Source organism: Seriola dumerili, unplaced genomic scaffold (genome assembly GCF_002260705.1).
Source record: "Seriola dumerili isolate Sdu_G_001 unplaced genomic scaffold, Sdu_1.0 BDQW01000291.1, whole genome shotgun sequence".
NCBI classification, from domain to species: domain Eukaryota; kingdom Metazoa; phylum Chordata; class Actinopteri; order Carangiformes; family Carangidae; genus Seriola; species Seriola dumerili.
The window spans coordinates 3,111,876-3,136,180 of record NW_019174546.1 but is presented as its reverse complement, the minus strand read 5'-3'; the positions used below and the strand labels follow the sequence as shown (position 1 = coordinate 3,136,180).

General features: G+C 41.1%; 1 protein-coding gene across 1 annotated transcript in view; it reads right to left on the bottom strand.

Moving 5' to 3' along the window:
- Nucleotides 1-1,167: 1,167 nt before the first annotated feature.
- Nucleotides 1,168-24,305, bottom strand: part of LOC111231251 (insulin receptor-like) — a 52,471-nt gene continuing 29,333 nt past the window's right edge. The window contains exons 3-21 of the mRNA XM_022758290.1: nt 23,660-23,996; nt 19,805-19,944; nt 19,178-19,322; nt 18,609-18,823; nt 16,516-16,642; nt 14,932-15,185; nt 11,897-12,064; nt 10,563-10,761; nt 9,449-9,729; nt 8,466-8,605; nt 7,686-7,845; nt 6,755-6,854; nt 6,593-6,660; nt 5,282-5,511; nt 5,040-5,150; nt 4,689-4,848; nt 4,312-4,441; nt 3,637-3,771; nt 1,168-2,696 (exon numbers count right to left, since the gene is read on the bottom strand). Coding sequence (XP_022614011.1) covers nt 2,339-2,696; nt 3,637-3,771; nt 4,312-4,441; nt 4,689-4,848; nt 5,040-5,150; nt 5,282-5,511; nt 6,593-6,660; nt 6,755-6,854; nt 7,686-7,845; nt 8,466-8,605; nt 9,449-9,729; nt 10,563-10,761; nt 11,897-12,064; nt 14,932-15,185; nt 16,516-16,642; nt 18,609-18,823; nt 19,178-19,322; nt 19,805-19,944; nt 23,660-23,996 — 3,458 coding nt within the window. The 3' untranslated portion in view covers nt 1,168-2,338. The remainder of the gene's footprint in view (nt 2,697-3,636; nt 3,772-4,311; nt 4,442-4,688; nt 4,849-5,039; nt 5,151-5,281; nt 5,512-6,592; nt 6,661-6,754; nt 6,855-7,685; nt 7,846-8,465; nt 8,606-9,448; nt 9,730-10,562; nt 10,762-11,896; nt 12,065-14,931; nt 15,186-16,515; nt 16,643-18,608; nt 18,824-19,177; nt 19,323-19,804; nt 19,945-23,659; nt 23,997-24,305) is intronic.

The window sequence follows — 24,305 nt, the reverse complement described above, 5'->3', positions numbered from 1 at the left end:
TGGTTGATCCAGAGGAATGGAAAGTGGCAGAACTTTTGATAAATGTAAAATGAATCCAACAATGATAAAATGGCAGACATGGTCCTCACTTTACCTGAACTGCACTGGGCAGGTGAAACGAGCTGCAAATCCCCCAATGTACCCCAGAACATTGTTCTACCTTAACTTAAAGATTACCTGTCTTTCTAAATATCTTTAATGGACATACCTTTTCAGTCAGTATTGGGCTGTCCCAGTAAAGTTAATGAAATACTCCAGCTTCAATATCAACAGGTTGTTTTTTTCAATGTAAATATGGTTGGAAGAGGTAAAGAGATTTCAGTTCCACAAAGGTCAAACTGCTGAACTGCTTTCTTTGTTATCCCCCAACCAGAAATCCAAATTACGTGGGTCACAGCACTCCTGCTGGAGGGAGTGTCGAACATTTATACACACATTTTTTGGTCTTGTCCATATGTTAAACCTTTTTTGGAAAGGAATGGGACATTTATTTTCTGGACCTGAAATCCTATTTCTCTGTCACCTTCTGGTACCTTGGAAAGCTTGGCCTTTGCCTCGCCTTGTACTGCATCCTCACTATACCTCACCCAGTAAACTGCCTACTGAGTGTAGAGTTCGTGATGAGCCAGGGTAGTTTCCATATCATTGTTGTCCAGTAGGTGGCATCATTGCACTACAGCACTTCTCTGTCAAACCCAAATACACTAGAGTCTGACCCAACATTTCTTTATCATATTTTTAAAATTTGTATTTCTGGTAAAAGTTTGTACATACCTGCCACAACTCTTAACCAAATTTGAGGGATCATTGCTAAATGTTTTTTTTTTTTTTTTTTTTTTTAAGGGGTAGTTTTAAGTGATTGTTTAAAAGAGGAATAACTCCCAAAACATAGTGTAACTGTATTTCTTTTTTACTCTCAAATATCAAAATATGGACAGGCTTCAAAAATCCCACATCAGCCAGGCTCTACTTTGTATGTAAACTGACTTGAATGTGTGTATATTACATTTTTGCATGGCTGGATCTGTTGGAAACAAACCCCTGCCTCTCCATGTCCTACTCAATGAGAGAAAACCAACTTCCCTCTATAAACACATAGACACAGTATTCACTGAAGAAACACATCACCATCTGGAAAATAACAGAAGCACTGCCAGAGCCTCTTCATGAATGCACCTTGCTGCATTATTTACAGCACTATTTTATTTGATCTTGATATGATGGGCAGACATCTTAAGCTGAAGACGCCAAATGCTTCTCCCAGGCATCGCATAGCAAAAAGACCAAGTGCTGCTGGTTGATCATGAGTCCAAAAAAGCTAATTAGTATGATTTTCTGGATTAGAAAAAATAAACATAAGAGACTAACATGTAAAAACATTTTCTATGACCGGAAATACCTCAAGAATGACAACATATCAGCTATGTACAAAAACATCAATAATATATTTATATATATATATTTATATATTTTATCTTCTATACCCACTAAAATATACCAAAGAAGCAGCTATTGGTCAATCTGAGGAACTCATTCGCCAACATGTTTTTGAAAACAGTTTAAATATCCTTCAGCTGTAAATGTGAAAACTCAAAAAAGGAAAAAAAAAAGAAAAAAAAGAAAGACAGGTAAATAAATTAAAAAAATATAACCCGACAAAAGTCCTGTGTTTATCCTGTGAGCCATTTTGGAATACTGCAGAGTGTGAGGAGGTAAGCCACTTCAACCAGCTTCTCCAGTGGATAAGAGTTTGTTCAAGGATGGGTCGTCTTCGACCATCCAACAGAGAGTTCCCAAAGTCTTTCATTTCATCAGTTCGTCATCCACTTGCGTACAAAGATTCAGACACAGTTCCATGACAACTGATGTAGGCCACAGACAAAATAGAAGGGCACTTTTTTTTCAAAACTTAGCAACCCAGGGATGAACCCTTTTGTTGAAGTAGGGGGCAGGGACACAGTCTGGACTCAGGGAGGGACAGTGGGTTTAGCAGCCTTCTTGTTTGTCAAGAGTTTGTTTCACAGTTGAATCCATTATCCACCCAGTCTAGCACAAACTTGGCAATATATATATACAGTATATAAACTACAATCATTAACAAGAGAGACGCAGGAGATTCATCCTTAAATACAAAAAAGTGTCTTCTTGTGTCCGTATGTGGACTTGCTGTAGTGTGTATTTGTGGCATCTGAGGAGAAAAATAAGGTCCTGAGATTTACACTGAGGGGCTTCTGAAGAGAGTGTGATAAAAGTGTGATCTATATAAAATGACAACAAAAGACAAAAATATATTTAAATCTATAGCATCGATGTGTATGCACGGGATGTGTATAGTATGTTAGGAGGGGCTGGACCGTGGTAGGGCCAGTATTCGTCCGTTGGTCTTTCCCCCGTTCATGTGTGTGAATGGGATGTGGTGCTCCTCGTAACTGCCCCTCAGGCCCATGGAGGAGGCCTCGTCCCTGTCCAAACACTGCTCCCTGTGGGAGTAGGACGACGGGTCCAGCGGGATGCTCTCCATGTTTTCCATGTCCAGATCAAAATCTTCACTTTCGGGCGGCTTGTTCTCCTCGCTGTAGAAGAAGGAGACCTCCTGGAAGGAAGGATGCAGGTCCTCGCGCAGCATCTCGATGATCTCCTGGAAGGTGGGACGCATCTTGGGGTTGTACTGCCAGCACATCTGCATCAGGTTGTGTCTGGGTGAAGAAACAGGGAGAGTGCGATCACAGTTAAATGATACTGATGTCTAAATTTTTTGTTTATTCACCATACTAATGTCTTTCTATCATAAAGTACTTAATGCATGTTCTTGATACTCTACATTTTCTGAAAGCCAACAAATCCCACTTGTGTATTAGTCCACCACTAAATGTAGTCCCCACTCACAAAGCGGTCTTTCGTTTTTCAGTAACATTTGCTTAAAACTAATGAGCCCAGGTGTTTTACAAAACTACTTTGCCATTAAAGAAAAACGAAAACGGAAATTTAAGATTTACATTTTCAAAAAGAATGAATGGGTTTGGGGCTGAGAGGAACAGATAATAATATAAAATATAATATAATATAATCCTGTACAACACCACTTTTAACTATGACTATGAATTGACACTGCATTACATCTGTCCATCCTGAAGAGTGACCCCCCCTCTGTTGCTCTCTCTAAGGTTTCTTTTGTTTTCCCTGTTTGTTGCAATATTTCTTATCACAGATTCAATTATTTTCTCGATTGATCAATGAATTGTTTGATCTATAAAATGTCAGAAAACCATGAAAAATGTCTCCAAATGTCTTTTGTCCGACCAACAGTGCAAAACCCACAGATGTTCAGTTTACAGTAAGAAGTCAAAACAGAGATAAGCAGAGAATCAGAGAGTTTGACATTTTTCATTAATAAAAGGCTTAAACAATTAATTTATTATTAAAATCATTGCAGGATAATTTTCTGCCAATTGGCTAATTGATGTATAGACTAATTACTGCAACTCTAGTGCAACTTACAAGATCCTCTGAGGCAAATTTGGGATTGTGGGCTATGTAAACAAACCGACTTGACTCAGGTTAGAAATAATTTACATATAACAACACAACTATTGTGTTTTCTGTCCGTATCAAATGTAGCCCTGCTCTTGTACTTACAATCTGTCCGCACAGTTGTCCGGTCGGTCCAGGTAACCTCCGTCCATGACAAACTTAAGGACCTGCTCATTGGACAGGCCCTGGTACGGCTGCTCGGCCAACGTGCTGATCTCCCACAGCACAACCCCAAATGACCTGGCAAACAGGAGGAGGAACGACAACAACAGCGACACAGGGAGAATGAGGACAGGCCAATTAAACACCTAACAAGAGTGGATCTGTCTGTAAACACTTGATGCAATGAACAGGTAGGCCAAGGGCAGAGGCGGCGGCTGCACTGCTGGTAAACAACGTTGGATGAAAAAGCAGGTTAGCTGCACACAAGCGTTCTGGTCTCACATTTTAAAATTTGTAACGTGTTTACTGTTTGTTATTCTAGTCTGGACTCAGAAGATTAATCTCTTGTGTTGATCAACTTATCACTTACTATGTGTGTGTAAAGTATGAAGAATGGTACTGTATTAAAAGGAAGCTGCAACTGAGGAGCTGCTTATAGATTTAGAAACATCAACCATGATAAAATTTTCTGCTAAACAAAACCGGATTTCCTGACATCCGGCTGCTCCACGTTCATTTTCTTACTTTTAGGTAATACTTGACTATCACTCATACCTATACATACTATGCACAGCACCTATAGCAACACATAAACCTGAAGTTAGAAGTGTCACTGACCAGCAGTCTGAATGAGCAGTGAAGACTCCGTCCTTCAGAGACTCAGGTGCCATCCACCTGACAGGCAGCAGGCCTTTCCCTCCTTTCCTGTAGTAGTCTGTCTCGTAGATGTCTCTCGTCATACCAAAGTCTGGGAAGAAAAGATGAAAGTTATGAATTAAGTTAGTTACAGTCAAACATGCGCTGGCTTGGTGTCTTTGAATGTGTCTTATTCAACTTTCCTACAGATTTCAGTGTCAGTATCTAAATACTGGTGTTGAAGCCACTGAGGGGCTGCACAGACGGGACAGTGACTGATGTGTCCAGGAAAAATCCCACATGTCTTGGCTTTAACCAAATCAACTTCTGTGTGTCTGTTGTGTTTAATAAAAACGTACCTCCTATTTTGACGGTAAGATCGTGAGCTACCATGCAGTTCCTGGCTGCCAGGTCCCTGTGAACAAATTTCTTGGCGTTAAGGTAAGCCATGCCGTCTGCGATCTCAGCAGCCATTTGGATCATCTCCTTCAGAGTGGGCGGTGGACGCCCGGGGTTGTTCTAGGGGACACAAGAAGAGATTTTAGATTTACGATCTGCTCATATAGAAAATTCTGTTTTATTTTTCATGTCAAGCAACTCATGAAACCAAATTACAAGTCCAATCCAACCTAAAAAAAAAAACTATGGGCACAATTCAAACACTTAAAGTTCACTTTGTGATGCAGGGTTGACTGTTGTAAACTCATTACCTCAGCATCAGGTCGCAGCGAGCGCAGGTAGCTCTTCAGGTCTCCGTGGGTCATCAGCTCCATCACCACCAGGGTGGGCTGGCCCTTGGACACAACACCCAGCAGACGCACCTGGGAGACGAGGACGAGGAGTTTTTCATTTCAGTATAGTTCGATCACATTATGCAACCATGACGATTGCTCCAATGATTTATCCTCTATGTACAATATGAATTCTTGCAAAAGATGTTGTGTCTCCTTACCACATGGTGGCAGCTGAAGGCCTTCATGACCGACGCCTCGTTCAGGAACTCGATTCTCTCCCTCAGACTGGCCGACTCGTTCACCGTCTTCACCGCGACGTGTGTGTCCGGCTCGCCTTTGATGATGTCCTTGGCGATGCCCTCGTAGACCATGCCAAAGGAGCCCTGACCCAGCTCCCTCAAAATGTTGATCTTCTCTCTGGCCACCTCCCACTCGTCCTCCTCATACACTGCAAACACATGTACAGAAACATATACATTACATATTACATGTTATGATGACTGAGTTCACAGGCACACAGGAGAGCAGGTTACTGGCATTATTTCAAGTGAATTAAATGTTAATAAGAAACCTCATTAAAGGTATATGATGCTACAGTGTGAAGAGCTGTGTGAAGTATTTTTGGCTTTGGACCATGCAAACTGAATGAATGAGCGTGGATAGAAGAGAGCAAAGTTTTTCCTTACTGCACTGAATGTTTATTTAATAAATCCAATCAGACTTCATCATGTACACGTGCAAATCATGTGCCAAATAAAGTTTCTTCTAGAGACATCTATATGTATCAACTATCTCTGAATCTTGATCTGTCAAAGGAAGTTCCAGAAATCAAGATGAAATCTGGGAATTGATCTGAATCCTTAAATGCAAATGAAAGGCTTTAAAAGCAGAGAGTTAACAGTGACATCATGTAATTCATGATAATCACTAATTACCAGTGTTAAAATGTTATAAAATCACTTAGGAAAACACAGAGAAACTCCCTTCCATCAACACATGTAGTGTCAAACTTTCAAACACATTCACCATTTTGCACAATGAAGCTTAAATGTCCAAGTGAAATAATAATAAGCAAAACCCATATTTGAGTGAAGGGGGATTTATACTTGCTGTCAAGCTTTGATTTAAAGTTCAACGTCAGATTTTGCTGATGGTACCACTGCAACACTTGAGACCTGTATTGTACATGATCAGGTCGTATTACATTGTCCACACAGAGGAAGGTTTGTCTCCTCTCCTTACTGAATTGGAGACTGCTGATGTGAAATGTTAAAGATTTTTCATTCACTGTGACAGAAAACCGTGATTTCGGTGTGCTTTGCTCTGCTGGTTAAAGGAAGAGGGAAGAAGTGACTGAGCCTTTCTTTAACTTGTGAGAAAACACAAGCCGCCAAAGTTGACCAAACATAGTTACATTTTTTAACAAGGTGCCATAATCCCTTAAATCAAAACTATAAATCCACTTTCAGGTTAAAAAAGAAAACACAGCGTCTGTATTATTGATCAAAATGCTTAAAACCTTTGCTTACCATCATTAGCGCTGAGATACTCTGGGTTTGAAGAAGTGTAGATGGGACCACTTGGCCCTTGAGTTTGACTAAAAGGAAAAAGAAAAAAGCATTTCATAAAATGTTGACGAGATATGAAATAATAAGAAAATGGCCTTTAAACAGGATGGGATAATTGCATACTTCTTCTTGAACATGACGAATCCTGTCACGGCCACAAACAGCAGCAGGACAAAGCAGATGACCGGCCCGATGACGATCTTTACAACGTAGAGAGGATCGCCTGTTCAACACAACCACCCAGACAATGAGTCACATTTCAGGTGAAGAACAAAAACAAGCTCTTATGAAACCCACACGTTAAACCACTGCTAGAATCAATATGCTGCTCTGTGAACATAATGAGCTTCAAATACAATTAGTAGCAGGCTTTTCGTCATGTGTGATAATGGTTAAAAGGACTAAGTCAACAGCTGATCAGTTTGTAGATAAGAAAGCGTCAGATAGTAAGGTTAATGAATAGCAGCTAGAAACAGCTTGAATTTACTAAGTATGATAAGATTTGATTAGAATTGAGGATGGAGAATTGATACCTTTTCTTAATGTTTTTAGCATTTTCTGAATATATTTCTAAAGCATGGAATAGCAGAAGAACAACTTATGATAGATAACATTATACTTTCATCTATATGGATTACAGACCATCTCAATCAGACATATAATGTTTTAACTGACATAAATTATGTTTGTTTCTATTTGTAAATCATGTTTACACTTGTGAAGCTGTGCGTATACATTCATTTAATTTCCATTGTTGGATGTGTCCTGCAACTTCATGTGTAGGCTATTCATTCTTGTACAAGTTCAATATATTCTGCTGTATGATGCTGGTGGGTTTCCATAGAAAAATGTTTGATTTGTTGTTTATTAATGTGTCGGTGACTAATTCCATGAGAGATGGGTCATGTAAATGGCCAGAGAGAAAAATAAGACTATTCATTCATTCAAGAACTTTTCCTAATTCACAAGCATTTTAAGTATGAAAATGATCAAAGGAATTTCCTACTAAACCAAGTCTTGGCTTGGTTCGCCTTCACGGCAGACGGAAACTTACTTGCGTCCTGGACATAGAAGTACGTGGGCTCGGTCCAGGATCCGTTCCCGGCCAGCGATGTGGCCCGGATTCTCACTGTGTAGTTCCCAGGATGCATCACTTTCAGCTTGCAGCCACGGGTCACTTTGTACATGTTCCTCGACACGCAGTAGTGCAGCTCCTGCAGGGGACAACAAAGAATATACAATGTCGCATGACAAACAGCTGCTTCATAATTTCCCAGTTTTAAATATCGTGTTTAAAATAACATTTTGACTCATGTTGGAGGAAACTATAATACTTCAAATTGTTCATGTTTCCATATTTCCACTGTGGAAACATCTGAGTTGTTTTTTTTTTATTATTGTTTTCCACAGCAAATGACAGTCTGCAGCATCAGACAAATATTTTGTAGATCAGTCTCCATAGCAACTAAAACATGGTGCAACGACAAAATGACTTCTCCATTTAAGTAATCAAACAAATGACATTACTGAGACCACAAGGCCAAACTTCTAAATACAAGTCAAGTAATAAGCATTGCCTCTCTTATTTGTGCTGCATGGCGAGCTTTAAGATGGATACATTTAATTTGATTTGATTGTCTTTCATTACTGCTCCGAGCTATTGTGTTTAATGAGGAAGGGAAATATGAAAAGTGCTTTCTGAGTAAGAATGAGTTTATGTGTAGCGGTTAGTTAAAATGAACCCATGTACTCTGTGACCCAGCGACACATGACGCTACATACACTAAAACAATAAAGGCATGACAGATGTGTGTGCAGATGTGTGTTCCTTCACCTCAGAGTCTCCCAGTCTCTTGTAGTTGACTTCGTACAGGATGATCATACCATTAGGGGCCACAGGTTCCAGCCATGTGATGTGCACAGTGTTTTCTGCCACATCGTAACTGATGGGACCAACGATGTCATCCGCTTTGTCTGCGGAGAACAAAGTCACATGGTTTCATGAATCATGTTGCTTCTAAAACTCAGGTGTGTTTGGAATAAATAGAAGATGAGCTGAAGGGGGGTCCAGCCGGCCAAATAGCTATGACGCTATGTCTTACATAATCATACATAATTCTGGTTGAAACGGGATGCTGATTTGGAACTTGAAGACATCGACACTTAGGATGAAAGTGAGACGTCAATTTCACGATTAAACCCTGAGAAAAGTTTAAACAATTATTAGTGTAAACCAGTGGATCACTTGTGCCAAGACAGACAGGTTTGCTTTGATAGGATGGACAGAAACCAGCGACTTCTGGCCCCTTGGTGAATGTTAAGACCAACATTCACTCTTCTCTCAGCTCTGTCTCAACCTCTGAGAAAAATCTGGTCTGGTTTTTAGCTGATAAACTGGGAGCAGCTGAGAATTCAACCAGAACGTTAAAGTCGTGAGCTGTAAAACCAAAACAATGAGCTGAAAGAAATGAAAATGCTCTGTAGAGCTGAGGGGAAACTGCAAGTCAGGGAGCAGTCAAGTAATAATTATCTGAGGTGGGTTTCTCACTCACACGTTTCTCAGTAATGAACATTTCGGAACCAAAGATGTTGCTAAAATAAACAAATAAGAATCCTGAAGATTATCACTTCCACAAGAGAGGGAAAGATCTGTGACGATACTATCAATAAAAGTAACTAGATAAATAAATAATGATCAGACAGTCAAAAGCTGAAGTAGGCAGGACCCTCTTAATGACAGGGTTTATTACATAAAGCTATATTATCCATCTCCTTAGTAACGGCAACAGAGGATTCAAACTCTCACTGTCTCTTTACCTTCAGGCATCGTGCGGGCGCTGACATACGCTGCCATGCTGCAGCGGGCCGGGTCGGTCGGGTGGTTGCATGCATGGATCTCAATCTGGTAGCTGGTGAAGTGCCGCAGGTTGGAGATGACAGTGGACTCTTTGGCGTGGACCGTGACCACAGACTTGGTGCTTTCGAAGGTTTCCTCGTCATTGGGGATGTGTGTGCCCTCGGGCGGGCTGGGGGCGGTGGTGTGGAAGGGGTGCGTTCGGTTGGCGATGCCCATCACAGAGCGTCGCTGTCTCGAGCGTCTAGACAAGGCAAGACATGTTAAAAGTGCTTTTACATTAAAGTATAACAGACATCAAAGTTTGAAAAACAGCATAAGACATTTAGAGGGAGGAAGAAAATCTAAAAAATTAAAAGGATGAAAACGTAGAATTAAACAACAGGGAAAACCGACAATCTGACATTCATACTCGCTTCACACGGCTGACTGACCAGCTGTGTAGCACTGAGCAAGGAGCCAGAGTTTAAAATTCTCTTTCTGGCTCTTTTTTATGTTGCTCAACTATTTTTCACTTTTAGTGTGAGCAACTGAGTGCAACACCATGAATCTCTTCAAGGAGAGACTGCCTGAAAGTGTGCGCCGTTATTACGTTTTTAAACAATATCACATCTCGTCTCTCACAACGACAGGCCAGCTTTTCACTCTGTCTTCCACTGTGGTTGTTTGGATCAACTTTAAACAGGTTTGTTTTCCCGATGTGCTTGGAGAACATGTTGTATAGACTGCTTGAGGACTGTGCTTGGATGCATTTACAAACATTATTTTTGTGTTTTTCTGTCGGTCCATGCACCTGACAGAACATCTTAAATAAGCATAATATTGGCAAAATTAAGGTACAATATTCAAATTAGTACCAAACACAAGATGATGCAGCTTTAATTTGTTGTGTGGGAAGAAAGTTGAACTGGATTGAGTTTGACAATATGAAGACAAATAAAAAAAAGAAAATCTAAAAGCCTTTACCAACAAAAACAGTCCTCTAGAGGACAACGTTCATGAATGAAAAAACACAAATACTACAGTTTTCTTAACGTTAAATTCTTAAAAAGACAATTCTGTTGTCAATTGTCTTACTTGATCTCAAAGACTTCATTGTGCAGGTAATTCTCAAAGGTTTTGCGGTACTCCGAGTCTTCTTTCTCCTTCTTGAGCTCTTTGTCGGTTTTGGGGCAGGCGCAGCATCGTGTCCCCTGGCCCTGCTCCTCTGTCTGGTTCCACTTCTGCTCCTCGTCACTGTCCACCTGAGTGGGCACCCGTGATGGCAACTTCATCCCTGGTGAAAAGGAGGCAGACATGGCAACCAGAGTGGAAAAAAAAACAATCAATCAGAGAGAATGGGATGACAGCTGAGATTAAGACAGACACATAACACAGTCTGATGCACAAATATCCACACACACGCCTGAGGGGCAGGTCTGTCATTGTCATCCCCAGGTCTTCACCCTCTGTAGTGGAGATAAATTACTAGTGACATGACCTCCCCGCAGACTCCCATTTCTCTGGGTGTGTGGGAGTTATGGGAGTTCAAAAGAGGAAAGCTTGGGCTCGGTTGTGTGCTAATATGGAAGGGCAGTGATGGCAGGGCATAGACGCAGGTCAGGTTGTGACAGGAATAACTCTACTAAGATAAATGTCTGAACGTTGCCTGAACCCGAGCCAGAGTGAGGGGAAGATCCTGATTGTCTTCGTACAACGTTTTGTGCATTTTAAGCTACATAACATCACCCAAAGAAAAAGATTCCTGTACCTTACCTCCATCTGATTCTCCTGCTTAGACGGAACAGAATAGCGCTATCTCTGTTAGGAACAATGGTTCAATTTACATGAAGATCACTCTGATTAAAATGCACTCAAAGATAAAAAACCGCTCCACAAATCGTGTCATGTTTTTCTGTTGCACATATTTCATCCTGCAGAGGCACCATTAACACCGTGCCTTAGACATTTTGCTGCCATCACGTGGTAATGTTTCATTTAATTTCCTGCCAGGGCTCCTACAGCTAATGAAACCTTTCTTGACAATGTAAAAAACAACAGCAAGGCGTCTTTAGCTGGTTCTGGAAAAGCTTGTTGTGATGCATGTTGTTAAGATTGTAGGATTTTTGTTGTGTTGATTTATATATAATGTGGGTCGATATTTATTTGGAAAATCTAAATAAAATCTTCTACCTATGAATTACCCGTCAAGGTGAATGAGATCACAAAGTCATTACGGAGCGTCCTGTGAGGAGACTGGAGCAACTTCAGGTCATCAATAGCTTTCGAGTGAGAACAGCTCTTCAACTAATGGAAAGCTGGCAAAAGTTGCTTCTTTTTTTTCCTCTCGCTCTCAGACACAGTCAGACACACAAAACCACTAAAAATGCAGCAGACACAATAACAGGACAACCGCAAACAACGAGACTCACCCTTCTGACAGTAGTCAAACTTGTAGAGCTCGCTGGCTTCAGGCTGGCGCTGGCAGAAGACCAAGTAGTGAGTGATGTTGCCGTTGGGGTCATTGGGAGGTTTCCACTTGAGGATGATCTGGGAGGAAGAGTTGGACGAGGAAATGGGGTCCAGCGGGACCGAGGGTTCTGGGGACACATCACAGAAATACAGAGGAAGTTGTTCAGTAAGGAGGAACTTTTACTACTCGGGCTGTAGACGGGGGTGAAACAATATATATAACATGGTACAATATGAATCATGGACCTGAAAAATGAATGGAAGCAAATTAAACTTCCGAAAGCATACAGTATGTCCCAAAACACTGGTTGTGCAGCAGTGAAACAAAAACACCAAGCTAACAAAGTAGAAATGAGTGAGACACAGGGTACAAGCATTAAAACTATTTAAAAGTAAGTTAAATTATGAATAAAAATATAAATATTCAGAATTCAGGTCTTTAATGGGTACATGTGCTCCTGTCATGTAAACCCATCCAGGATCTAGATGTACATGAGGAGGCACTTAAGTGACTTTCAATGCCAGAACTGTCAGGCCTGTTGCCTGAAAAGCTGATTTTCTGTAAGCAAAGGTCTTTTTTTTTTTTTTTTAAATACTGCCAGTATATAGAACCATGAGCTGATTGTGCAGCAAAGCAGTTCAAAAAATGATAAGGTTAATGAATGAATCTGTTTTTCTTTAAATGTAATTTCTCATATTGAAATCGTCATGATTTTACCAAAAAAAACAACCATTACTGTTAAAAACATCCTGTAAAAATTGAGTAAATGTCAAAAAGATCAAATCTTATTTAAAAGCAGGTTATGAAAGTGACTTTGAGACAAGATCTAATGAAATATCTTTTCAATGCAGAAATTCTGGTATACTGACGTCCCAATTAGCAAATGTCTACAAATGACTCACTGGGATTTATCAAACACAGCAAAGAAGAAATGCTGTTTCAATCTCATTTGCATTTCATATCACACTTACTGGCAGGGTGTTGCCCTTTGACCAGCAGCTGTCTGCTCTGGGTATTCCCCCTGTTTTTCTGTTTGGTAATTACATTACTCAATGTTTGTATTCCCTCATAATAGATCAATTGATAATATGAACACTGTCAGTTTGACCAATTTCCATCCAGTCTATAGTTAGTGAAGGGCAAATGAACAAAATATTCATTTTTGGTAGTATTTCCTACACTATGGGCATCACAAGAAAGAGAGGTATAGAGGTATAATGCTATAGAGGTTGTGATTTGCACATTTCTAGAAGGTACTTTCAGAAACTGCAGGTACTTCTGGTGTATAATTGTATTTCAGTTTTAGTTTATTCGTAGTTCTCAGTGTGGCTTTGGTAGTTTTAGTTCAGTTCTTTTTTGTGTGTTTAACTGTGGTTTAGATTTTTTGTTTCAGTTCTTGTTTTCAGTAGTTTTAGCAGCTGTGGTATTTTGTATATTTCCAAACTTTGCTGTGAAAACACAAAATTCAAATTATCTATGTTAATTTTCTTAATGAGCAAAATTTCACTATCACATCATTTTAAGAATCAATATGACTGAAGGATCACTGGTATTTTCAAGTTGCAAAACAAAGTAGGATGTGATGTATATTCTTCTGTTCTTAACTGGGTTCTACTTAGTGAACACAGATTAACAGCACTAACACAAAAGGCACAACAAACATTAGTCAGTGTATGATTTGCAAAAACAGGATGGCGTCTGGTACCAGCCACTTATTGTTTATAATCTACATCTAAATGTGTTTTTTGATCTTTGATTTTGCATCAACTGTGGCCAGCTGATAAAAAAGTAGAAAAAAAAGGTTGCTTGCTACATGTGGCTTGAACACTGACTGGCATCACCTTATATCCTACTGTTGATGAGGAATCTTTTGAGTTGACATATGAATCAGATTTTTGAGTGGGAGGCAAAGAAACATCTTGAAAATGTCCTCGCCTGAAGTAAAAAAAAAAATATTTCTGAGAAGACTGAACATAAGTTTAAATGTTGACATTGTACATTATAGAAAGTGTGTGTGAGCGGGAGAACGGATGTGAGCAAGGAGCGGTGCGTGGGGATGTCAGATTGAACCCTAAGGAGACACAGAGACCTGAGCTTCGTTGTCACAGTGTGATTATGTCGTTCCCGTTTCATGACAGTGCAACACACTGGTCCGACCGCATTGTCAGACTAGGTTTCACCAGCAACAGCTTATCTGTAATGACAGCTTTGCCCTTCTGACGAGGTTTGCTGGTTAAAAGTGACACAGTCCGGGATCCGGAGCTGGGTAGACAACAACCCTCCCTTGGCTGACTGCTGGAAGCCTGTTTCACGTGAGTGAGGGTTGTCATGTTTGATGTTGTTTATCAGGAAGGAAATGCACATTGAGTAAAAGGAAGCCACTTAGACGGGCCATCATGACTACGACAAACCCAAACTGCACACGACACACTCTGTGGGTGGCAGAGTACAATTAGTTTCTGGGGAAGAGATTTATGATCGCTGCGTGACCAACTGATGCAGACACCTTGCACGAGGTAGCGCCCTGTAGGTCAGTGGCACCCCAGGCGAATCGTGCCATCTGTCTTCCTCTTCCCTGTTCTTGTGCCAAGGACATTTTGGCAGCAGTCAGACTGACACACACCAACACCGACTCCGCCAGTCAATGATAGTAACACCGCAGGAAATGTGGATTCAAGATTAGCCTAAAAATAAGTGAATGAAGTCTTGTACAATCTGAGGAGAATTCATTATAGGAGTGACTCCGTATGCTCATACAGGCCTTTTGCATAACGAGAACTTATCATAATCACAACCTGTGCTTTTACAAGGTTTCTGCAGGGTTCACCAAGTTACACTGAAGATCTTTAAGAGCGAGTTAATGCCACACATAACACAATATCTGTTTGACGAGGTGAGGGGTGGGGGGGGGGTGTCCAGAGATTTGAACTACAACAAGGTTGCATTTATTTCACTGAAGAACCATTGAACAACACAAATCTGAATCAGTCTTACTGGTGGCATTGGTGCGAACATAGATGATCTCGCTCTTGGCTCCGTGGATCTGGTGCTCGTCAGAGGCTGAGAGCTGGGTTTTCACCATTATGGCGTACTGTGTCCACGGCTTCAGCGGCAGGATGAGATGACCTGGTTCAAACTGCTCTTTGTCCCCCTCTGAGGCTCGACGTGGAGGGTCCACGTCAGCGATCACCCAGCTGTTGGAGCCGCAGGCGTCCTGCCCATCAAACTCAGTTACGTTCTGAAAAGGTCTGTGTTGGGAAAAACAATAAGAGTATCCAAATGAAAAGTGTGTTATGTGTAGGCCTAAATTGTATTTCACTTGAGAAAGGCTATTGAGTTTCAGTTTGATGCTTTCAAGCAATTTATCATTGTATTTACTGGACCAGTCAGAAGAGGAAAAGAGCTGTGTAAACATCACTAAGGCCAGAGAGTCCCTCAAGATGCAGCTGGTTCATAGGGAGGATATTCAAAAACACTTTCTGATGACTTTATTATCGTGTGGGGGGTGTCACTCAGAAAAGTCAGATTTGAACAAATGAGAACTAACTACTTATTTGTTGAAATTAATTCAGTGCAATCCATATCCAACCAGCAAAAAACAGAGAATGATCGCCTTGTTCACTGTGGACGTGCAATATATCAGAGTGACAGTGTGTTTTAAGAGCACCCCCATGCTCGATGAAACGGCACGGCCTGTTGTGAATATACACTGATTTTTGAATTTGCTCAGACCATTACAGATTCAAAGTTGTTTTCTGCCCACAGTCAAACAATAGTTTGAATTTTGTTAAGAAGGTGACAGCCTTAATGTTTTTAGATGTCAAGTCATTACAAAAGCTGAAAGACTGACTTATGTTGGTCATGCTAAATGTAAAACACCCACTTATACAAGGAATTCACACGCCATTCTGTACTTTACACCTACAAAGTTGTAGCGTAAAGGAGGAATCCTTTTACACATTAAAGACTGTTTACTGGTCTTAGGAAGTACTACTGTGCATGTGGAAAAAAAAAGTTGTATGAAGCCTTTTGTGGCTCCAGAGGGAGCCGGTTGGAGCTGAAGGCAAAAAAAATCTGCATGTGTGGAGTTAGAAAAGTGTCTCTGACCAAACTGTCAGTGCACTGTGGGTATTGCAAGCGCCGGGTTTTCAAAATTAAGAAAATGTGTGGAATAAAAAGGACGATATTTTAGGGACTGCCACATTGAATCTGTTCATCATGAGAGTGTTAGTGTGTGAGGTTCAATGAAACCTCTGCGTGAACAGCAACACCGCTAAAGGTTGTATCGACTGATGAATCAACACAAACAACAAATTTGATGTTTGCTATAAATTTATCTTATCAATAAGACAGATTGTTTTCAGATTGTTAATGTGTTGTCACGATTTCTCTGCAAGTGTTTTTAATGAGTCAGTGAAGCAGGAATTGACGTTATCACTATCCACCAGATCTAAATGATCAGCATGTTTCTACTTTTCTTATCTACAAAGTGCTCAAGCAGCTGAAAACAATATTTGTCTGGCAGAGATCCAAGTCTGACTGTGACTGTGGGTGACTGATGACTGAAAATTAACTTACGCTTCTTTGTAAAGCACCATGAATCCCAGCAGATCTCTGAAGTCTGGAGGCCAGAAGGGTTCCCACTTGACCATTATTTTATCGCTCATGGTTCGGATCTGGGTAAACCTCAACACATGGTTCTCGCCTGAGAAGAGACATTTATCAATTAAAAGCAATAAACAGCTGAAAAAGTTCCAAGTAAAGCAGGTTATCATTGATGTTTTTAAACTGCTGTTATTGGGAGACATTAGTGAAGAAACATCTGCTTTCATTGATTTAACAACCCAATGTCCTGGAGCAGCCGCCGCCTACCTTCACCTACTCAATCAATTTTAATAGATTAGGTTTAGATAAGAGACTGTTAACCACCTTTCTAAATAAAATGGGCTTCAGCAGACAAGCAAAGCTATATTTACTTTATGTGCACACGTGAACATCTGTCTTTGCCTTCAGTGTGGTTGGACAGAATTACATAACTGTAGTGCAAAATAAAAATTCAAGCGTTGGAGCTGAGTGGAGTTCAGAATTCAATAGTGCAAGAGCATTTAGGGTAAAATTCTTCCTCTTGTACTGAGACTGGAAAGCAATCAGTGATCCAACGCCAGAGACTATTTCTGAATACAGATAGGGGCCCTATACATGACCACCTGGTACTGACAATTCACACCTTGGCCATGTGATGACAAATGAGCCAGTTCCAATCATTCATGCAGACTGTGAGATGCAGTTAAGAGCTCAGAAAAAGCTAGTAAGTGGACCTTTGAGTCAAGTTAAGTGTGCCACATGTGCTTTCCCCGAGGTCAAGAATGAATTTCCAGGCTCAAAACTTTCTGTATGTGTCCTGGACATTTGACACTGTGCACAGGGTGAATGCCACAAAAAATGTGATGAATGGATAAGAAGGATCACACACGAGTTTGCTGAGGGTTGACACAACAAAGCAAATGTGAAGCAAGTTCATCATATTTGTTAAGGTACTTATTGAAAACTAGACCAAGCATGCAGCAATAAGAAGCCCCTTGATAAAAAAAATATTAGCCTGGCTTTGTGCATGTCAGTGGCTCAGTTTAATCAGACACAGACCTTTGTATTAGACAGAGGTCTGTACAATCTTTATGATTCAAAACAGACCAGTGGAACACCTATCCAAACCTAATGTGCAACTGATCTACAAAGCACCTATGGACAGTCAGAACCAGTCTAAAATTCACCTGAGAATAATCTGAACTAATCCAAAATGTGGTCTAACCAAATGAAAAGGGAAGCAGTAAGACATGCAATCAATTATGAGCGGCTGTAGTTGGAAAAGAGTCGATTCTTATGTCATTTTCCCTGAACTTCTCTATTCGCACGCTCCCCTTTGCCTTAAAAAAAACACACTTTTCTCTTGTGATGATTATGACGCACCACAAAATCAGAACTTATAAAGACTCCACTCTGATCCACTTGGGTGTGAGACATATTCACACACAGACCCAAGATCTGTGGCAAAAAGAGAGGACCCTACCTAATAACTCTACCTAATTAGACTGAATAGTTGGACCCAACCAGACTCAGTTCCCGGATGCTGAACTTTTCTTTCCTGACCCTCTCTCTTATGTCAATTTAATAAAGGAAACATCCGAAACATATAAAAGCGAGATTATGCCCATGTCTTTGTCTCTGAAGAAGAATTGAATGAATTGTATTCTTTATTCTAGGGATGATGAAGGCTCTAAATGTTGATGTTGTATTAGAAAACTAAATGTCTTGCCCTTGTAAGATTAATAATAATCGGTTATCATATCCGTATCGGCCATAACAAACAGGTACTGAAGAGATGATAGTTACAGGCCCTGAAATTACATATCGGTGCACCTCTTACAAAAATAGCAGGAATCCTATATCACCATATCACCATGTTTAACCGTTGTGAGAGCTTTGCTCTGTTGGTTGTTTCTACTAAACTATGTCAGTAAAAGGTCAGTGGGGAGACATCTGCAAACACACAAGGACAGGAAATGACAATAACTATGTCTATGTTTGCATCTGTATCAGGGACGACTCTGTGTTTCCTGTTGCCATAGTAACTCCTGCAACAATGAACATGTCTCTGGAGTGGAGGCTCTTACATGAGGCCTGGTCTCCGTTGGTCTTGGAGGCAATGTCGTTCTTAATATGCCGCTCTTTGGTTCCCGTGACCTCCTCCATCTTGCGGATCTCAGACATGCAGAGTTTGGAGTTGTAGTGGAAAAACATGCGCCCCTGCAGGATGGTGAGCTTATGTTTGGACCAATCCCAGAGCTGCCGCAGGTTCTGGTTGTCCAGGGCATAAAACGAGTAATTTCTAGAAATGAACACATAGGATTACATGAACATACTTTTCATGATGCATATAACACTTGGCTTGAAAAGGCGTCTCAAGAAACATGAGTAGAAAAGTATTTCAGAATGCCTCCTCTACAATTTGCATCATATGTTGATCCTTTGCCATTTCTACTGTAAGTGTAGCCCATTGTGCTACAACTGTCTCCCACCTCGTCTGAATGTAGCCTCATATATGATTTGGGAAAGTCTAACCAAAAACTGCTACCACAGCAAGACATTTTGAAAAGGTCAGTCCTTCCGCTTTTAACTCATAATTACAGGAGGAGGCTCTGAAATGGCGAGGATGAGATGGGCTCAGAGGACAGAGTCTCACCCGATTTCCTGTTCCTCTCCACGAATAACACGGAGTTTGCGGAAAAACGAGAGGGACACGAGGGCGTAGGAACGTCGCACTGTCAGGTAGCCAGTGATCTCCTCCAGCTGGCCCAGGCTGGCCTCCAGTTCAGCTGCTATGTTGTCTACAGAAAACCAAAAGACACACGCCTTTAAAGTGATTTCAGCAGCATACTTGGTACAAAAGCTCTCAGACAGTTTTTCATTGGCAACAAACTGTCCTCTACTGTCTGTGCTCTCAAATTTGGGTTAATTGTTTTTTCCAATTTCAAATACCAGAAGCATAAAAGTTGTGAAATGATGCACTGATATTTATTTACTTTGGTTATGGGAACTTCTGTGTCTAATTGCTAAGGTTCAAGTTCAATGTACTGTATTAGCATTGTCTGCGTTTTATCTACATGGATTTTTTGTTGTTCAAATAGTTCAAAATTTCTTACATACGCCACAATACCCCTCTTGGGAATTACTGTCTTGTTTTCTGGTAGGTTTCACAGTTGTGGCCTTTATTTTTACGTTGTTCTTTGGTCGACTGACTTGCTTGAGTGTGTGTAACGTGCAGCTCTCTTTGCTGTTATCTGTTACCAAACAAATCGCAGATACTCACTTCCTCCCCGCAGGTTGATGACCAGGCTACCATTGAGAACAGTGCAGCCTCGCAAAGCCTGGGCAGCGGTGACAGAGTCCACAGTCTTCAGACCCATGCACACCTTAGGACAGAGCCCTGCACAGGGAGTGCAGTTAAGTCTGTTGAACAAAGGGGAAATAAACACCAATTAAGAAACTGTTCAAGACAATGTGTCTGCACGATAATAATGTGTGTTAGTGTCACAAGTTAGACCTTGGAGATGCCATAGAAGCACAATGAGCTGAAAGATGCTAAAAACCTCTGCAACCTCTAAGGGGAACTGCAGAGTCTGGTGATATGTCTCTGAAGAATCATAACTACAAGTGATGTCTTTCACAAACAAGTAGCCATTTGATCTATTGTTACATGAAAATATTGATCATAACTGCTTTAAATAAGCCCCTGGCTGCACTGCATGCATAACGAAAACAAGTAAACTTCATTCACTCTTTCGAATGGCAGCTTGAACTTTTGTTTTGTTTTAACTAAAAATGAACCAACCCGAACGCTTGACCTTCACAACCGAGCTAAACGACCTGGCTTACGTAATGTTTTCATAACAAGTCTCTCCTTATAACAGGTATATGGTGCTGCCTTTGTGTGCCAACCATATTAACCTATTTCCTGAGACACCATCTGTACAATCTGCACAGTTATAATGCGGCAAAGTGCAAACTTTGATGAGGTAAAATCCAAAGTACACAGCGATCTCTGCAGCCGCTCAGATTCACACAACAGCCTAATAAGACATCTTTCAGCAGAGACACATGCTGCACTGAACATTTTTTTGACTGTTTCAAATTGAGCGGATTAAGGCAAAGATTAGGACAATGACCCCGAGCAAAAAGCCCATCATTGTCTAAGTACTACATGTGTTACGAGTATTTTTTGCCGCTGGCTGGTTTATGAGGTGAGAATGACTGTGTTCAGCAACAGTTGAGTAAGTTGGCAGGGCCATTACAGAAGCATGAGGTATTTCTTTTGTGACTGCCAAATAAGGGAAGTGGGTGGCAGCTAATGTGTTAAAGTTTTTATTGCATTGTATAAATACGAGATGAATATAAAACATAAGCATGCATTGTTGTAGTAGCCATGTCGTACTTATAAATGAGATTACTGAAAACTTTCAACAAAACAAAATTTCCAGATAACACAAAGGCCTCCCATAAAAAAAAATAAAAAATAAAAAATAAAAAAAAAAAAAGGATGAAAAAGTGTGTCTGTGTCCTGTCAATAAAAGAAGGTTATTGGCATTGTTTCTTTATGTGGTTCATAACTTCTCTGATCTATCTTGACCCTTTTCCCCCTCCCCAGTGCCATATCTGCACTTTCAGCCTAGACAGTCATAACGCCATGGCAGTACGCCGCTTATCCACAGAGCACTTTCATTTCCACAGCTTAGTTTAAAGCCAGCAACGGGAGTGAGATGCCACAGAGAAGCGATGAGCAATAAGGGGAACAGAAAGAGAGGCAGTGTGGAAAGGCAGAGATATGAGTACAAATGGGTTCACCACAGGTCAATAGTAGCTCAAAGGTTTAGATGAGTAAGATTGTTGATTTAAACCCCTGGCCACATCGGCAGATCAACATCTGAGGCTCCTGCTGACTAAAGTTGTTACACAGAAGATTTGAAGTGTGGAGCTCTTCATTAGACAATACTACCTCCACTTCAAGATATGAAAAGCTGCATAACTCAAATGTTTGATTTATTATAATAAATCAGAGAACTTTAATTCTTGTAGCTTTAAAAGCAAAGCTCCTATTTGGATATTGGAGCCTTCTTTTTCTAATTTCAAGCGTTGGACCTGCTGGGCTGAAAAAGAAAATCAGTGGCACTCTTTCCTTCTCATTAATCACTGGGATGCAGTTGAGCAAGTACTTCACCCTAATCTGCTCCAGTGAAGCTGGATCTGAGTTCCAGTAGAAACCTCTCAGGTGTAAATGTACAGTGCGTAACTTGATGAATGTGAAGCTGCATGTGGCTCAAATGGAGCTTATGTGCTTGGCAAACTCAGTGGATAAATAAAGGCTGAAAACACACATGATGACACAAACACCGCAGCCGTCGCTCAGCCACTTTTCCTTGTCATCACGGTTGTCAGTGACAGACTGTCTGGACTATGCGGCTGCAGTTTCTTGCCAGACAGACCCTCTATTTCTTTGCAGCCAGCCACAGGGAGTCAAGGCACAGCACCCCAGGGGACTGACAGTCTGTCCCGAATGTCTCGGACTCCTGTGGTGTTTAACAGCGAGCCAGTCAACTAGCCATGTTGTAACAAAAGACAACAGGTCTCGAAAGATCCAGCTGCGGTTTCAACTTCTGCCTAAGCAGAATGGTTAGGGCTGTTTTGGAGTGTCTGTTCTTGCAGGCACGCCCACACTAATCAACAAGCCTGTCACGGTCAATGAAAGTGTCAAAGGGAAGAAGGTCATTGGCAGGTCAGCACAAGTACAACATCCGTCTTTAGAGAGGGAAGTCTGTGCTGATGCAGCTACAAAGATACACGCATAACAGGTCGTAAACTGCACATTTACAGACAGGGGAACACATTTGCCTATAGCTTGCACACTGCAATGCAGACACCAGCGGTAGGTAAACAACCTTCAATTTTGTGCAGCAAGTGGGCGACTAAAAAAAATGCAGCAGATGGATACGGAGTCAAAATCAGAAACACAGATGTGCCAGCCTTCCTACTGCGCTGCACCACTTTGACCCAGCTGTCTGCAGTCTCACTCACACATACAAAAGAAGCATATGTGCACATAGTGCACAGAGCACCGTCTGACCTTCAGCTCCTGCACTGTCATTCTGTGCTACAAAACCACAGTGACAAAAGCAGAACTAGTATGTTTTTTGTTTTTTTTTTTACATGTAACAATTTTTTTTTTTATTTAACACTGAAGACACATGCCGGTACTTTTTTCTTTCATTGAAATTCTTGTTATTCGTTTTCTTTTCTCAACATTATGAAGGGTGGTGGGATCTGTTGTTGTTATTAGGGCTGCATCTGACGACTATTGTCAGTATCAGTTTATCTGCTGATTATTTCCTCAATAAATTGATTAGTCTATGCAACGTTAACAATGGCCAAAATATGCCATGCACAATATCTCCAAGAGCAAAGTGACGTCTCTAAAGGTCTTGTTTTGTTGGACCAGCAGTCAAAAACAAACAATATTCAATTATGATACACAACAAAGGAAAGCATTAAACCAGATATCGGAGATGCTGAAAAATTGAACGATGCAACTACTTTACTAATTGATTAGCAAAGTAGTTGCTGATTAATTTTCTGTTGATAATCTAATCAGTTAATTAACTACTTGCTACAGCTCTAGTTACTGTCCTCGTAATGTTCAATGGAGGATCATTTGCTCTTAGTGGACTGTTAAATGACATCCTTTGTGTCTGTTTGAAGATAAAAATCAAAAATAACATGCCCTCACAAATAAAGACGATTCCCCATTTTGATCGGAGCCTGCGAGTCAAACCCACCAATCAGGTCTTACACAGTAATCAAATGATTACTGTGTAATGCCTGGGAGTCTCTTTAATAATAATAATCTTTCTGTAATAGGCCAAATGCATTTCTAAATTAAAGCACTGTTTTTATTTTTAGCTCCCTCAACCGGTACGTTTTAAGGGAAATTGAACCCATGTAGAAGAATCAACAGGTTGACAAGCTCCTACAGTTTGTAAAGCCATTGGATTAAATTCTGACCTGTACACGTGTTTGCGTGTGTGCATGAAGAATATTTAGCCAGCGTCACTGATCAAACATTGTTCCTTCAGGCCATTAAGAGCCCATCAGACCGTCATGCGTGTCCACTTACGAGGAGGAGTTGACGGTCGTGTAGCCGGAGGGACACTCAGAGATGCAGGCACCGTTGTGGATTACGTACTCGTGGCAGTCTGGGTTTTTGCTGCGCTCCTTCTCCCGCTTGCATCTGTTGTGGAGATCCTGGCAGAAGGCAAAGGAGACGCAGCGCCACCCCTTGTAGGTGAAGTGGTTTTCAGGGCAGCGCTCGACACAGTTACCCTCATGCTGGAGGCCGCGACAGGCCACGCAGTGACTGGCTGAGTTGGGCTTCAGGCAGCCGCCCAGGCACTGGTCGTGGCAGCACTGGTCTTCCTTGGTGCAGGCCCGGTGTTTGCACTGAACAGGACACACTGCAGGTAGGAGAAGAAGAACAATGTCAGGTTAGGGAGGGAGTTCATCACATGAAACCAAGGTGAGTCATATGAAAGAAAGGGTTAGGTAATAAGGTTCCAGTTTGAGGTGCAGGAAGAGAGGCACAGGAAACAGGAGCTTATCACCCAGAGGACATAGGTGATTTTAATCAGTGCCATGACAAATGACAGTAGGTCTCTAAACATGTAACTCTACAAAAATCTCATATGGTCATATTTCTCTGTCAGCAGGAGTCAAATCCACCCTCACTGCACTAGCCAGCAGTCCAGAGGACCATCTGCCACTGG